This window comes from Leucoraja erinacea, chromosome 18, assembly GCF_028641065.1.
Source record: "Leucoraja erinacea ecotype New England chromosome 18, Leri_hhj_1, whole genome shotgun sequence".
In the NCBI taxonomy this organism is placed as follows: Eukaryota; Metazoa; Chordata; class Chondrichthyes; order Rajiformes; family Rajidae; genus Leucoraja; species Leucoraja erinaceus.
The window spans coordinates 11,780,865-11,795,917 of NC_073394.1; the positions used below are offsets into that span (position 1 = coordinate 11,780,865).

General features: G+C 44.2%; 1 protein-coding gene across 2 annotated transcripts in view; it reads right to left on the reverse strand.

Annotated features, from left to right (window-relative positions):
* Positions 1-481: 481 nt before the first annotated feature.
* Positions 482-15,053, reverse strand: part of LOC129705646 (basic helix-loop-helix ARNT-like protein 1) — a 60,863-nt gene continuing 46,291 nt past the window's right edge. For both annotated transcript variants that reach the window (XM_055649306.1, XM_055649305.1), the window contains exons 15-18: positions 14,516-14,624; positions 12,590-12,683; positions 7,748-7,844; positions 482-3,817 (exon numbers count right to left, since the gene is read on the reverse strand). In XM_055649306.1, coding sequence (XP_055505281.1) covers positions 3,663-3,817; positions 7,748-7,844; positions 12,590-12,683; positions 14,516-14,624 — 455 coding nt within the window. In that variant the 3' untranslated portion in view covers positions 482-3,662. The remainder of the gene's footprint in view (positions 3,818-7,747; positions 7,845-12,589; positions 12,684-14,515; positions 14,625-15,053) is intronic.

Consider the following 15,053-nt stretch of genomic DNA (forward strand, 5'->3'; position numbering starts at 1 on the left):
CTGAACACCATTGTAGCTGTGTACGGTAATTGTTTTGGAGGGACTTCGTGTTTTAGTGTGGATAGGGTACAGATGGACGTCAGTTTAGGGCTGCACAGCAGTAAAGTCGCGGCCTTACAGCTCCAGAGACCCGTTCGATCCTAACTACAGGTGCTGTCTGTACAGAGTTTGTACGTTCTCCCCGTGAGCAGGTGGGTTTCCTCCCACATTCTAAACATGGACAGTTTGTAGGTTAATTGTTATTGGTAAAATTTGTAAATTATCCCTGTTGTGTAGGATAGTGCTAGTGTACAGGGTGATCGCTGGTCGGTGTGGGCTGAATGACCTGTTTCCGCACTGTATCTCTAAAGTCTAAAGTTTTGCAATCTTTCAGATGTGTACCTGGACACTGTTGCATTCCCTCAGAGTGTTAATAAGTGTCTGAAGTGGGAGTTGAACTACACACAAAACTTAAGATCACAGGAAATCCTAAGATATTTAATACATAAAGAGAAATACAAAAGAATGGGTAAGGCATGAAGAGATAACATGCAAGCAGAAAAGATATTCATGCTCACAAATACGTACTAGCGCTGATGTTGACAAACAAGTCAAAGGCGCACACAATCTGTGCCAATGTATCACGGGTATAGGATCGAAGGCATCTTGGCATTTGTTCAGATCCCTGAAGGTTGCTGGATAGTTTGCAGTCAGAGGTTTGTCACTGTAGAACGATTTAAAACATTAGTTAGGCTCCTAACTGGTCACGTGGGTGTGTAGTGCCAGGACCTGCTAATTTGCATTGAGCAGAGAAATCGGCAAAGCCAGGGCCTCTTCAGAAAGGAAAGATGCAACTGGTGTGCAGAATTGAGTGGGTCTACACAACACAAAGGAAGAACCTAGTTTCCATGGAGATATGCAAGTGGGGGACAGGGATTGAAGTGGTTGAAGAATTGGGGAAAAGCTCTTGAGAACCATTTATAAGGGCTTAGGTTTATTATTGTTGAATGTATCGAGGTACAGTGAAAAGCCTTTTTGCTCTCCAGACAGATTGTGTATACCATACATAGGTACAATCACACCAAACTCAAGTACAATAGATAGAGCAATGGGGTAGAAGGCAGATTATAGTGTTCAGTATTGTGGTTAAACAGTTCCTTAGACAAAGTCCAATGTCCCCAATAGGGCAGAGGTGAATCGAACAGCACCCTAGATTATGGAAGGATCATTCAGAAACAGAAAATAGGTACAGGAGTAGGCCATTCGGCCCTTTGAGCCCGCACCGCCCATTCATGGCTGATCATCCAACTCGGTATCCTGTACCTGCCTTCTCTCCATACCCCCTGATCCCTTTAGCCACAAGGGCCACATCTAGATAATGTTGCCTGATAATGGAGGGGAAAAAGTTGTTCCTGAGTCGGTGGCATGTGCTTCCTTACCTTCTGGCAGACGGGAGCAGGGAGGAAGAGGAATGATCAGGGTGGAACAAGTCTTTATCGTGGCTGTTTTTCTGAGGCAGTGTAAAATGTAGATGGAGTCGATAGTCGCAAGTCGGGTCTGTGTGATCCACAACTCTGCAATTTCTTGCAGGCTTGGACAGAGCTATTCCCAAACCAAGCTTGATGCAACCTGACAGTTTGCCGCATCATTTACAAGTCAAAAATGTGGATTCCTGGCGTTATAGGCCAAGGGCAACGTGTGGTTAAATCAAGGCATTTTGCTCAACCAGTCAGGCATTGCTAACAAAACAGTTCCCACCCAGCAGAATGTGTGGAAAGGAAGATAGACAGAGTGCTGGAGTAATTCAGCGGATCAAGCGGCATCTCTGGGGGAAAAAAGGAAGGGTAACGTTGAGGGTCGAGACCTGATCCATCCTTTTTCTCCAGAGATACTGCCTACCCGCTGAGTTACTCCAGTACTTTGTGTCTATCCCACCCCGCAGAAGGTGCCTGGAGTCCCACCGCAACCGCAAATCCATCACGCGGGTCCCAAAGTATCAGCTTGTCTGTCAGCAATTGTCAGTTCCATATGCTTGTCAAAATAATCTCAACACTGCTATATCCTGCGGGAAATTTGTAGCAAGCAAAGGATCAAGTTGCCTGAGGGTCACTACGTCAAAGCAGTCTCCATTCATGGCAGCTGTCAACACTTTGGCTGTTCTTCCAAAGAGCTAATGAAATACTGTTATAATGCAGGACAATCCATTCATCCCCCCCATGAAAAGGTTGAAGTCTAATTTTTTTAAATACTTATGCAACAGAAACTTCCCATTCCATAAATCAATTCATAACTCCATAAATGAACTTGCTGAACAATCGCCCACTTTCAATGTATTTAACATGTTTATCCTGCAGTGCATCACAGCAGGGTGAGATTGCAAGATGGGTGGATTTATTGCTCCTTTTACAGTCTGTGAAGAAGTACTGTGTAGAGTTATGATTCACTGCATATCTATGTGCCTATCTAAACACCACTATCGGATCTGCCTCCACCACCACCAGGCACTTGCATTCCAGGTGCATTCCAGGCACCCACCTTTCTGTGTAAAGAAAGTTTGTCCCACACATCTTTAAACTTTTTCCCCCCAGACAAACTCTGCCCTCTAATCTTTGGCATTTCCATCCTGGGAAAAAGATTCTGACAGACTCCCTTTTAATTTTATAAACTTCTATTGTGTCTCCTTTCCTTATAACCAATACCTTCTGAACCAGTTTCCATCCTGGTGAACCAGTTCTGTACCCTCTCCAAAGCCTCCCCATCCTTCCTGTAACACAGTGGCCAGTACTGCACCCACTACTCCAAAATGGCTGGTGTGTAATGTTGAATTTCCTCTGCATGTTCTTGCCGTATGCAACAACCTGGCACAAATGTCTCGGCTGTTTAATCCCCCGTTCTTTGTTGAAACACAACATGCTGATAATAGCTTCTGTTTGCTTTATTATATATCCTGCTTTTCTTTAAAAATATGCAATAAAGAACATTGAAACAACTTACAAGAAGTGGAGAATTTCCAGGTAAAATGTTAAATCTGTTAACAGCAGACCAATGTTCGAGCAAAGAAGAGATTGGAGAATAAATTAAATGTTTTGTATGTACAGAAAGAAAGCAGCACATCCCTGTTGAAGCAAACTCACCTGGGATGGGGCAAGAGGTTAGAGAAGTATCGGTACAAATTCTGTTTACACAATATATACAAATAGTTTAAGTTTAAAAGATGACGATCTCTTTTATACATGATTCCTCTAAAAAATACTGTACAAACAGGCTAAACTCTGCAGCTTTAAAGCAACATTTCACAGCTACGATGATAAATATCTGTACATGTGTCTGAAATAGAACATGAAGCAAAAATAAACCCCTACTTTAACATTTAGTTTTGCAGAAGAACACTCTTTGAATTAGATTCCAGAAAGCCACAAAAATATAATTGTGCAAAGCTTAAAATGTCCTCCGTACACATCAGTAGCTGATAACTGAGCAAGTTCAATGCCAGTTTTATCGAGGATGATGCAAAGGCAGGGTATGTGGCCTGTGGGATCCAGATACAATAGTTTCAGCTCTGTGCAACATGTAGGCAAACACAACACGCACACACACTTAGCAGCCAAGAGCAGCTCCATCCACATTCAGTGTTCTGCGAATCAGTCCAAGTCGAGCTCCGCAAGCTGTCGGCATGGGGATGATCAGAGGGGCCAAGGTAAGTCGCTGAAATCAACCGGACCGCCAAGCCCAGCATCGGCCTCCAGGAGACTCATGATCACCGCCATGGCTGCCTCGTCGTTACTGGGACTGCTCACCGAGCGATCCTCCTCAACGATACCCAGGTGAGAGCTGCCACCTGTGGAAAGGTAGAGATAAGAGAGCATTGATAAATTTGCAGCCAAAAATCTCACCAATGGAAATGCCATAGATGTTGAGAATCATTGTTTTATCTAAACATCTATTAAAGGGTAGGTAGGCTTGACAACATATTTGATTACTGCTCTGTTGAGACTTGGGCTTTATAGAATTTTTATTTTCCAGCTTTGAGGGTGGCTGATTGTCCACTTAAAGGAATGTTCTACAAATCAACGATTGTGCGCAGTTCTGGACGCCCAGATATAGAGTGTCGTAATTGGAACGAGTGCAGAAGAGATTCACCAGAATGTTACCTGGGCTGGAGTTGTGGGGAGAGGGTGATTAGGCTGGGATCTTTGTTTTAGAGTGTTGGAGGCTGAGGGGTTACCTTATTGAGGTGTATAAGATGATGAAGGGCATGGATAAAGTGAACACTCACAGCCTTTCTCCAAGGGTAGAGAATACTAAAACTAGAAGGCATAGGCTTAAGATGATAGGGGAGAGATTTAAGAAGAACCTCAAAGGCAACATTTTTCACTCAGTCATCTGTATCTGGAGTGAGCCGCTAGAGGAAACTGCAGAAGCAGTTACAATTAAGACTTAAAAAAGACATTTGGACAGTTATGGATAAGAAGGGTTTGGAGGGATATGAGAAAAATGCAAGTAGCTCAGAACTTGTTCAGTATAGCCAAGGTATACCAAAGTGTCTGGTTCATAAGTCATAGGAACAGAATTAGGCCATATCGGCCATCAAGTTTACTCCACCATTCAATCATAGCTGAACTATCCTTCCCTCTCAACCCCATTCTCCTGCCCTCTCCCCATAACCGCTGACACCCGTACTAATCAAGAATCTGTCAATCTCCGCCTTAAAAATACCCAATGATGGCCTCCGCAGCGTCTGTGGCAATGAATTCCACAGATTCATCACCCTCTGACTAAAGAAATTCCTCATTTCCTTTCTAAAGGTACGTCCATTTAATCTGAGGCCATGCTGTACAGCTGACTTTACAATGCGAAGAAAATGCACTTTCCAAGTCATCTCTGTTTCCTTTGTCGTTTACCTCAGTGTCCTCTGGTTATTGACTGTTCACCCAGCGGCAATAACTTCTCCTTTTAACACCTATTAAATCTGCACCAAGGAGAATCCCAGGTGCTCCAACACATCCATATTTCCACATTCCTGACCCTAGTAAATTCCTTTTCTTCAATATCTCGACATCGGCAAATGCGAAGCCTGAAATTGGACACAGTTTTTAACCCCGTCACTTCTCCCTTCTCACACTAGGTAAAAGATACAAAAGCTGGAAAGTACGTGCCAGCAGACACAGGAACAGCTACTTCCCCACTGAAATTGACCCCTATTGAATGGTCTTCCCATAAACTAGGACATAGTCCTGATCTTAAAACCTACATCATTGCAGATCTTGGAACTGTAACACTATAATGCTGTAAAACTATATTCTACACTGGTATTTTGCTCTGCTCTACCTGTTGTACTTGTGTATAGCTTGATTGTACTCAATATAATTTGACTGGATAGCATGCCAACAAAGCTTTTTACTAGGTTGGTGCACCTGACAATCACAAACCAACCAATAATCCAGCAAAAGTCTCGCTGGCAAACACTGGTGCCAGACACACAAAAGCTACAAACAGGCTTGGGAATATTCCTTTAAAAATAAAATCTGTCAATAGATCTTGTTGACAATGTTACAGCTGTGTGCAGACAGCCTGCTGGGTCACTGGTGAGTGTCTCAAATTGAAAGCCAATTAAAGCCTTCATTATTAACTAGCAGCTATTTGGGCTACAACTGCTTCCTCTAAATCATGAATCACCTGGAGCAGCTGTCAAGCCCCACACATCAGAACTCTACTCCTGCCATTCAAGTGGCCTTTTAGGCTGTCAATATCTGACCTGCTAATAAATATTTGATGTGTAGGAAGGAACTGCAGAAGCTGGTTTAAACTGAAGACAGACACAAAATGCTGGAGTAACTCAGCGGGACAGGCAGTATCTCTGGAGAAGGAATGGGTGAAGTTTTAGGTCGAGACCCTTCTTCAGACTGATGTCAGGGGGGAGGGAGATACATAGACAAGGAAGTGTAAGGTGTGAAAACAGGACAAAGGGAATGAGAGACGTGGAGAGCAGCAAGAGAGGATGTTGCTGAACTCTCGTTGGAGAGGGGAGGAAAATATGATCATTGTTTTTAAATGGCGGAATATAAAAGGGACATTTAAAAACCAGGTTAATGTGCTGAACATTGATTCATTGCCAAACTGGGAGCCGTGAAATAAAAAGGTTTCCATAATAGACAATAGGTGCAGGAGTAGGCCATTCGTCCCTTCGAGCCAGCACCACCATTCAATGTGATCATGGCTGATAAAACTACATTCTACACAATGGTATTTCTCTCTGCTCTACCTGTTGTACTTGTGTATAGTTTGATTGAAGTGCAAGCCTTAATACAGTTTCACAGTAGGAATGTGAATGTCATTCACCACAAACTTGCCCTTTTGAGTTGGAGCTGTCGAGCACAGAAACAGGCCCTTCAGCCCGACTCGGCCAAGCAGACCAACTGACATTCAGGGCTTGTCCCATTTGCCTGCATGTGGCCCAAATCCCTCTAAACCTTATCCATGTCTTGAAAGTGGTAATGGTATCCACTTCTCTTATCTTCCTCTACCCGGGTCCACGGCGACCAGCGATCCCCGCACATTAACACTATCCTACACCCACTAGGGACAATTTTGACATTTACCAAGCCAATTAACCTACAAACCTGTACATCTTTGGAGTATGGGAGGAAACCAAAGATGTCGGAGAAAACCCACGCAGGTCACGGGGAGAACGTACAGACTCCGTACAGACAACACCCGTAGTCGGGATCGAACCCGGGTCTCGGCGCTGCATTTGCTGTAAGGCAGCAACTCTAGCCACTGCGCCACTGTCCCAACTTAATGGCATTCTTCCCACAGCTGGGCAAGTAGAATGGCACACAGTGCTCCAACTCTAATGGAAGTGGAGATTAAACATTGAGATGCAGCAGAGGCTGACTAGGTTTTCTTTATCAACCTCTCTCATTACTTGAACCATTTACCTCAGTTCTGAGGTTGACCAAAAACAGTCCTCAAATCTCAAGGATTGTGCCCAGTTCTGGTTGCCCAGCTCTAGGATGGATGACATTAATTTGGAGAGGGTGCAGAAGAGATTCACCAGTATGATACCTGAATTTGCGAGTGTTTGCACAGGATGGAGCATTTCTCTTTAGAGCAGAGGAGGATGAGTGGTGGCCTTATTGAGATGTTCATGGTCATGTAAAATGTGAATGCTCACAGTTTGGTTCCCTGGATAGAGGATTCCAAAACTAGAGGGCAGAGGCTTAAATGAGAAGGGAGCGAAGTAAGAGGGACATGGGGGGGGGGGGAAGCTGTATCATTCAGACAGTGGTTAGTTTCTGGAATCAGCTGCCAGGGGAGGCTATAGAAGCGGATGTAATTATGAGTTTTAAAAGACATTTGGCCAGATATGGATTGGAAATAATTGGACAGATACAGGCCAAGTGCAGGCTGATGGACTAGCCCAGAATGCCAACTTGCTCCTCATGGACAAGTTGGGCTGTAGGACCTTTTAGCTCTGATTGCCATGGGGGTCCACTAGACCTGAAGATTACTGTTTGGTGAACAGTTAAAAGTCAAGCCCAGGAGAAAACTAGACACTTAAAACCATTCCATCTTCAATGTACTATGGCAGGAAGTGCATACAAGGACAGTAAATTAGACTGGGTCATTCTAGTTGACAAGAAACATAAGCAGGAACAACCAGCCAGATGCCACCTCTTTCCTGTAATTTGTCACTTTAAGTACTGAGAAATTGCAAAAGGGCACAGAGTTTCTTGGCTCTGGCAATGGCAAAAGCTGCAGCACTTACTGAGTAGAGAGTTGTCAGTGTATAGATATCCTGTTCCTTCTGTCATTTGCCCAGGCTGTCCTCCTGTAGTAGGCATGTCCGATGTGCCATTCATAATCTAGAGAGAGAATAAAATACCCATCAGATATGATGGAGAAATCAGATACAGCCTTGTTTAAGGTCTTGTCGATTCATCAGTGACATGTAGAAAGACAGGAGAAGCTGAGTTAGTTTCTTTGAAGCAGGAGAGTTTAAAAGATATTCAAAATTATGCAGTCACAAGAAACTGCAAACACTGGAATCTTAAGCAAAACACACGCTGGGGGAACTCAGCAGGTCAGGCAGCATCTGCGGAGGGAATGGGCACACTATATCTTGGGTCAGGGCTCTTCTTCAGACCGACCTTTCTCCATCAGTTTTAAGAAGGGGCCTGACGCAAAACGTCATTTGGCCATTCCCTCCACAGATGCTGCCTGACCTGCTGAGTACCTCCAGCACTGTGTTTGGTTTGATATTTAAACATATTCTGGGTGATATTGAGTATAAGGAGATTGTGCGGTGATTTTATAGACGTGCATAAAATCATGGGGGGGGGGGGGGGGGGGAATAGATAGGGTGAGGTTTGAGGTGAGAGGGGAAAGATTTAATAGGAACATGATGGGCAACTCTTTTCACGGAGGGCAAGTCATTGGAAGTGCAACTGCTGAACAGTGACAAATTACTTAACAACTTTTCAAATACACAGACAAATCCTCCATGGTGTGGCTTACAGTGAAAGGTTCTACTGAATAAATATAAAGAGAAAATAGATGCAGGGCTTTGGGGAAAGAGCACGAGGGAGAGAGTAATTTCAGGTCCTCCTTATAGTTAGCACAGGTGCTGTAGGCAAATATCACCTTATCAGTGTGACAGGGCAATGTAACAGGGAGCAGGGTGATGTTAACCAAAGATCTAGGATCTTTGATGTTAACACAGTAGGTGTCCTATGTCCACTGGGTCACCTTGAAGAACTGCTCATTATTGAGGTTGAGGGACGTCTTGTAATTCATGATTATCAGGCCTGTCAGTAGGCACAAGCACTCGTTAACACAGGCAGCAGCTCCACCTCATGGCAAAGGCAAGAACAGCAGAAGTCACTGGCACTCATTAGATAGATAGATACATAGAAAATAGGTGCAGTGGGCCATTCGGCCCTTCGAGCCTGCACCGCCATTCGATATGATCATGGCTGATCATCCAACTCAGTATCCCATACCTGCCTTCTCTCCATAACCCCTGATCCCTTTAGCCACAAGGGCCACATCTAACTCCCTCTTAAATATAGTCAATGAACTGGCCTCAACTACCTTCTGTCGCAGAGAATTCCACAGATTCACCACTCTCTGTGTAAAAAATGATTTTCTTATCTCGGTCCTAAAAGACTTCCCTCTTATCCTTAAACTGTGACCCCTAGTTCTGGACTTCCCCAACATCAGGAATAATCTTCCTGCATCTAGCCTGTCCAACCCCTTAAGAATTTTGTAAGTTTCTATAAGATCCCCCTTCAATCTTCTGAATTCCAGCGTGTACAAGCCGAGTCTATCCAGTCTTTCTTCATATGAAAGTCCTGACATCCCTGGAATCAGTCTGGTGAACCTTCTCTGTACTCCCTCTATGGCAAGAATGTCTTTCCTCAGATTTGGAGACCAAAACTGTACGCAATACTCCAGGTGTGGTCACACCAGGACCCTGTACAACTGCAGTAGAACCTCCCTGCTTTTATACTCAAATCCTTTTGCTATGAATGCTAACATACCATTTGCTTTCTTCACTGCCTGCTGCACCTGCATTCCTACTTTCAATGACTGGTGTACCATGAAACCCAGGTCTCGTTGCATCTCCCCTTTTCCTAATCGGCCACCATTCAGATAATAGTCTACTTTCCTGTTTTTGCCACCAAAGTGGATAACCTCACATTTATCCACATTATACTGCATCTGCCATGCATTTGCCCACTCACCCAGCCTATCCAAGTCACCTTGCAGCCTTCTAGCATCCTCCTCACAGCTAACACTGCCCCCCAGCTTGGTGTCATCCGCAAACTTTGAGATATTGCCTTCAATTCCCTCATCCAGATCATTAATATATATTGTAAATAGCTGGGGTCCCAGCACTGAGCCTTGCGGTACCCCACTAGTCACAGCCTGCCATTCTGAAAAGGACCCGTTTACTCCCACTCTTTGCTTCCTGTCTGCCAGCCAGTTCTCTATCCACATCAATACTGAACCCCCAATACCATGTGCTTTAAGTTTGTATACTAATCTCTTATGTGGGACCTTGTCGAAAGCCTTCTGAAAGTCCAGATATAACAGATCCACTGGTTCTCCCTTATCCACTCTACTAGTTACATCCTCGAAAAATTCTATAAGATTCGTCAGACATGATTTACCTTTCATAAATCCATGCTGACTTTGTCCAATGATTTCACCACTTTCCAAATGTGCTGCTATCCCATCTTTAATAACTGACTCCAGAATTTTCCCCATCACCGATGTTAGACTAACTAGTCTGTAATTCCCCGTTTTCTCTCTCCCTCCCTTTTTAAAAAGTGGGGTTACATTAGCTACCCTCCAGTCCTCAGGAACTACTCCAGAATCTAAAGAGTTTTGAAAAATTATCACTAATGCATCCACTATTTCTGCGGCTACTTCCTTAAGTACTCTGGGATGCAATTTATCTGGCCCTGGGGATTTATCGGCCTTTAATCCATTCAATTTACCTAACACCACTTCCCGGCTAACCTGGGTTTCACTCAGTTCCTCCAGCTCATTTAACCCCCGGTCCCTTGCTATTTCCGGCAGATTGTTTATGTCTTCCTTAGTGAAGACAGAACCAAAGTAGTTATTCAATTGGTCTGCCATGTCCTTGTTCCCCATGATCAATTCGCCTGTTTCTGACTGCAAGGGACCTACATTTGTTTTAACTAATCTTTTCCTCTTCACATATCTATAAAAACTTTTGCAGTCAGTTTTTATGTTCCCTGCCAGTTTTCTTTCATAATCTATTTTCCCTTTCCTAATTAAGCCTTTTGTCCTCCTCTGCTGGACTCTGAATTTCTCCCAGTCCTCTGGTAGGCTGCTTGTTCTGGCTAATTTGTACACTTCATCTTTTGTTTTGATACCATCCCTGATTTCCCTTGTTATCCACGGATGCACTACCTTCCCTGATTTATTATTTTGCCAAACTGGGATGAACACTTGTTGTAGTTCATCCATGCAGTTTTTAAATGCCTTCCATTGCATATCCACCGTCAACCCTTAAAGAATCATTTGCCAGTCTATCTTGGCCAGTTCACGCCTCATACTCTCAAAGTCACTTTTCTTTAAGTTCAGGGCCCTTGTTTTTGAATTAACAATGTCACTCTCCATCCTAATGAAGAACTCAACCATATTATGGTCACTCTTGCCCAAGGCGCCACGCACAACAAGACTGCTAACTAACCCTTCCTCATTACTCAATACCCAGTCTAGAATAGCCTGCTCTCTCGTTGGTTCTTCTACATGTCTACATTACTCTCTGGGCTGTTCTGGTGGGAATTTCCCAGCACTTAGCAGAGCTCAGGGAAGGTTGGCTAGTATGATTCGACAGGATAGTATGCAAACAATGTTTTTCCACTGTATCTTGGTAAAACAAAATTACAATAATAAACTATTATCACTACAAAACTAGAACAATGTGCTATGGTTAGGGTAGGATTGGTTTAAACAGTCCACAGGAATAAATAAGATTTCAGAAGATCAAATAGTTGGAAACTCAAACCTTCTGTTCAATGAACAATTTGAAGTAATTAGTGATTTGCCATCTAACCAGCAATTTTATCCAAAAAGTGATTAAACACAAATGTCATTTCTCCTGTCATATAAGCATGTTCTAATATCTGGCACTATGCCTCATGGCTAGACACCACTGGAACTTCAGGCACACTGGGGCAGTCTCTTCTACAACAGTGCAGCAGATTACTCTCCTTAAACAGATATATCGGCACAGTGGGGCAGCTGATAAAGTTGCTGCCTCACTGTGTCAGAGACACAGGTTTGAACCTGATCTCAGGTGCTGTCTGTGTGGAGTTTGTGCGTTCTCCCTGTGACTATGCGTTTCCTCTGGGTGCTTCAGTTGCTTCCCACGTCCCACAGACATGCGTGTTTGTAGATTGATTTGCCTCAGTAAAATTGCCCCTAGTGTGTGGTGAGTGGACAAAAAAGTTGGATAACATGGAACTAGTGTGGACTCTGGGCTGAAGGGCCTGTTTTCATGCTGTATCTCTAAAACAAAAACAAAGCCCTACAGAAGACGGATCAAAATGTTTTGGATTAAAAATGTTGAGGTGTTCCCTAATTAAATATTTTTAATTATAGATATTAATTAAATAATTTTTAGAAATTCTAAGAGTTTTTAAATGTCCCTATACAGTAAGTCCAGAGATGCTGCCTGAGCCACTGAGTTACTCCAGTATTCTGTCTATCTTTGGTGTAAACCAGCATCTGCAGTTCCTTCCTACATGTATCTAAATCTCAGGTTGACCATAGACAAGTGAAGCATGGCCGTGCTTTCCAAGTCTAGGATGGTGTGGCCCAGTGCAGAGAGCCTGCACGTGAACTGGGTCTGACTGCGTCTGAAGAAAGGTCTCAACCCGAAACATCACCCATTCCTATCCAGAGATGCTGCCTGTCCCGCTTATTTACTCCAGCATTTTGTGTCTACCTGTGGACTGGGTTAGTCTGCCAGTGGGGAAGGGCAGAGGATGCAAAATCCTGCCAACTGATTCACTGGAGTGGGAGTATTAGTGGAACAGGTTTGGGCAATACGTGATAGCCAAGTACCTACCTTCTTGCCGATTGGAGAAGTTGCGTCAGGGGGCGGTGTGCTGGTGACGTTCAGAGGACTGGAACTGCAGCTCGAAGAGGACGATCCTCTCATCCTGTGAGAAACAAGGAGTAGAGTTCAATAAATGGCAAAATAACTTTACAAATGAATCAAATCACAGCATCACAAGCCAGACAGCATGGAAACACACTCTGTAACCCAACATGTACAGGAGGTAACCATAAAACCTGCAGCCAACATAATCAAGGACCTCTCTCATCCCGTTCATTCTCTCTTGTAAGGGTAGTTTCAATCTTCCAACCTACCTCCTTGCAGATGTTGGACTTTTTCTCTGTAACTGCAACACTACAACGCTGTAAAGCTATATCCTGCACTCTGTTATATTTCTCTTTGTACTTCCTGTTGTACCTGTGTATGACTTGATTATACATGTATGATTTGACTGGATATCAGGCAAACAAAGCTTTTCACTTTATCTTAGATATACATGACCATAATAAACATACCAATCTTCATGAAGAACTCTTGTTTGTCCCACTCCCCTGCTCACTCGCACAACCCTGCAGATTCAATCCCTTTGTGTACTTACCCAATTTCCCTTTGAAAATTCCTGGTAAATCGACTTCCAAAACACTTTAGGCTGTACATTCCAGATTGCAATCCACTGTGCAAGAGGAATTCTTCTCAAAGTACTCATCCTTAATTGTTGCAAACCTTGCACCCTGCTCTCTGACACACACCCTCCTTCTCCTGGAATCCCACCAGTTTAACCCCAACCTCTTCCTGCTTTTAAAACCACCACTGACCTGTTCCCTTTCTGTTTGGACCAAATCTTGTTGCTGTCAACAGATTGCCTTCACCATTATCCAAATGCTGTTTAGTTTATAGATACAGGATGGAAACCGACGCTTCCAAGGTTTACAAGGTTAATTCCCGGGATGACGGGACTGTCATATGCTGAGAGAATGGAGCGGCTGGACTTGTACACTCTGGAGTTTAGAAGGATGAGAGGGAATCTCTTTGAACCATATAAGATTGTTAAGGGTTTGGACACGCTAGAGGCAGGAAACATGTTTCCGATGTTGGGGGAGTCCAGAACCAGGGGCCACAGTTTAAGAATAAGGAGTAAACCATTTGGAATGGAGACGAGGAAACACCTTTTCTCACGGAGTGGTGAGTCTGTGGAATTCTCTGCCTCAGAGGGTGGTGGAGGCGGGTTCTCTGGATGCTTTCAAGAGAGAGCTAGATAGGGCTCTTAAAATGGCGGAGTTAGGGGATATGGGGAGAAGGCAGGAATGGGGTACTGATTGTGGATGATCAGCCATGATCACATTGAATGGCGGTGCTGGCTCGAAGGGCCGAATGGCCTACTCCTGCACCTATTGTCTATTGCCTATTTGACCATTCTTCAGAATGATGGAGTGGCGGGAAGAAAGCTTGGAAAAACAAGAGACGGGGGTGGGATAAGGCCTGGCAAGTGCTAGGCGGATACAGGTGGGGGGGAATCAGTAGATGGGTGGAGTAAGTGACAGAGGCTATAGGTGAAAAGGAGACAAACGGAGGTCAGAAAAAGAACGAATTGGAAAGCTGGAAGGATGGAGATGGGTGGATGGAGATGCGGGACTTCGAGATGGGAAATGAGCGCATGGACGAGGGTGTCTGGGGCAAGTGGGAGAGATGTGTCTGCGCCTGGGTAGGAACAAGAGTGGATACTTGAAATTGGAGAATTCAATGTTCATACCGTCGTGCTGTAAACTTCCCAAGCGGAATATGAGGAGCTGATTGATGGTGCGTAGGTTTTGGAAAACCTGGACAGTCACCAATTCAACTGGACGACCAATTAGACCACAATCCTTTGACAAGACAGGGCCATGTGAATCGATTCACCCGTGTCTTTAAGAGGGAACTGGTTAATAAGAAAGTTACCTTTGTTGCTCCAAAACCTCTTCAGCTATCATCCGCCCGATCTTCCCTGCTCCGGCACGGGTTCCCCCGGGAATGCCGGGAACAGCAGTGACAACATGCTTTGAACTAGCTGCGGACAAAAGAAAGAGGGAGAAGCATGTCATCGTTCTGTGCATCATTACTCGAGTGGCCAAGTTATGGTCTTCATATCTACTCCCAATTAAGAGGCTCTTAGACAGGCACCCCGGATAACTTGCAGTAGGAATTAATTTAACATGGCATCATGTTCGGCATGGACATTGTGGCCTGTTCCTATGCTGTATCGTTCTATGTTCACATTGGCCATGTGGAGGGGAGAAATAGATACAAGTCCAGGTGGGGCATGGGGGATGGATGGGAGAAGGGAGAGAGGAGAGTTATGTCATTAATTAAAATTGGAGAATTCAATGTTCATAGAGCTGGATTGTCAGCTGCCCAAGCAGAATATGAACTATTATTCCCCCAGTTTGTCTATGTCCTCACTCTGGCAATGGAGGAGGCCCAGGACAGAAAGGCCGGT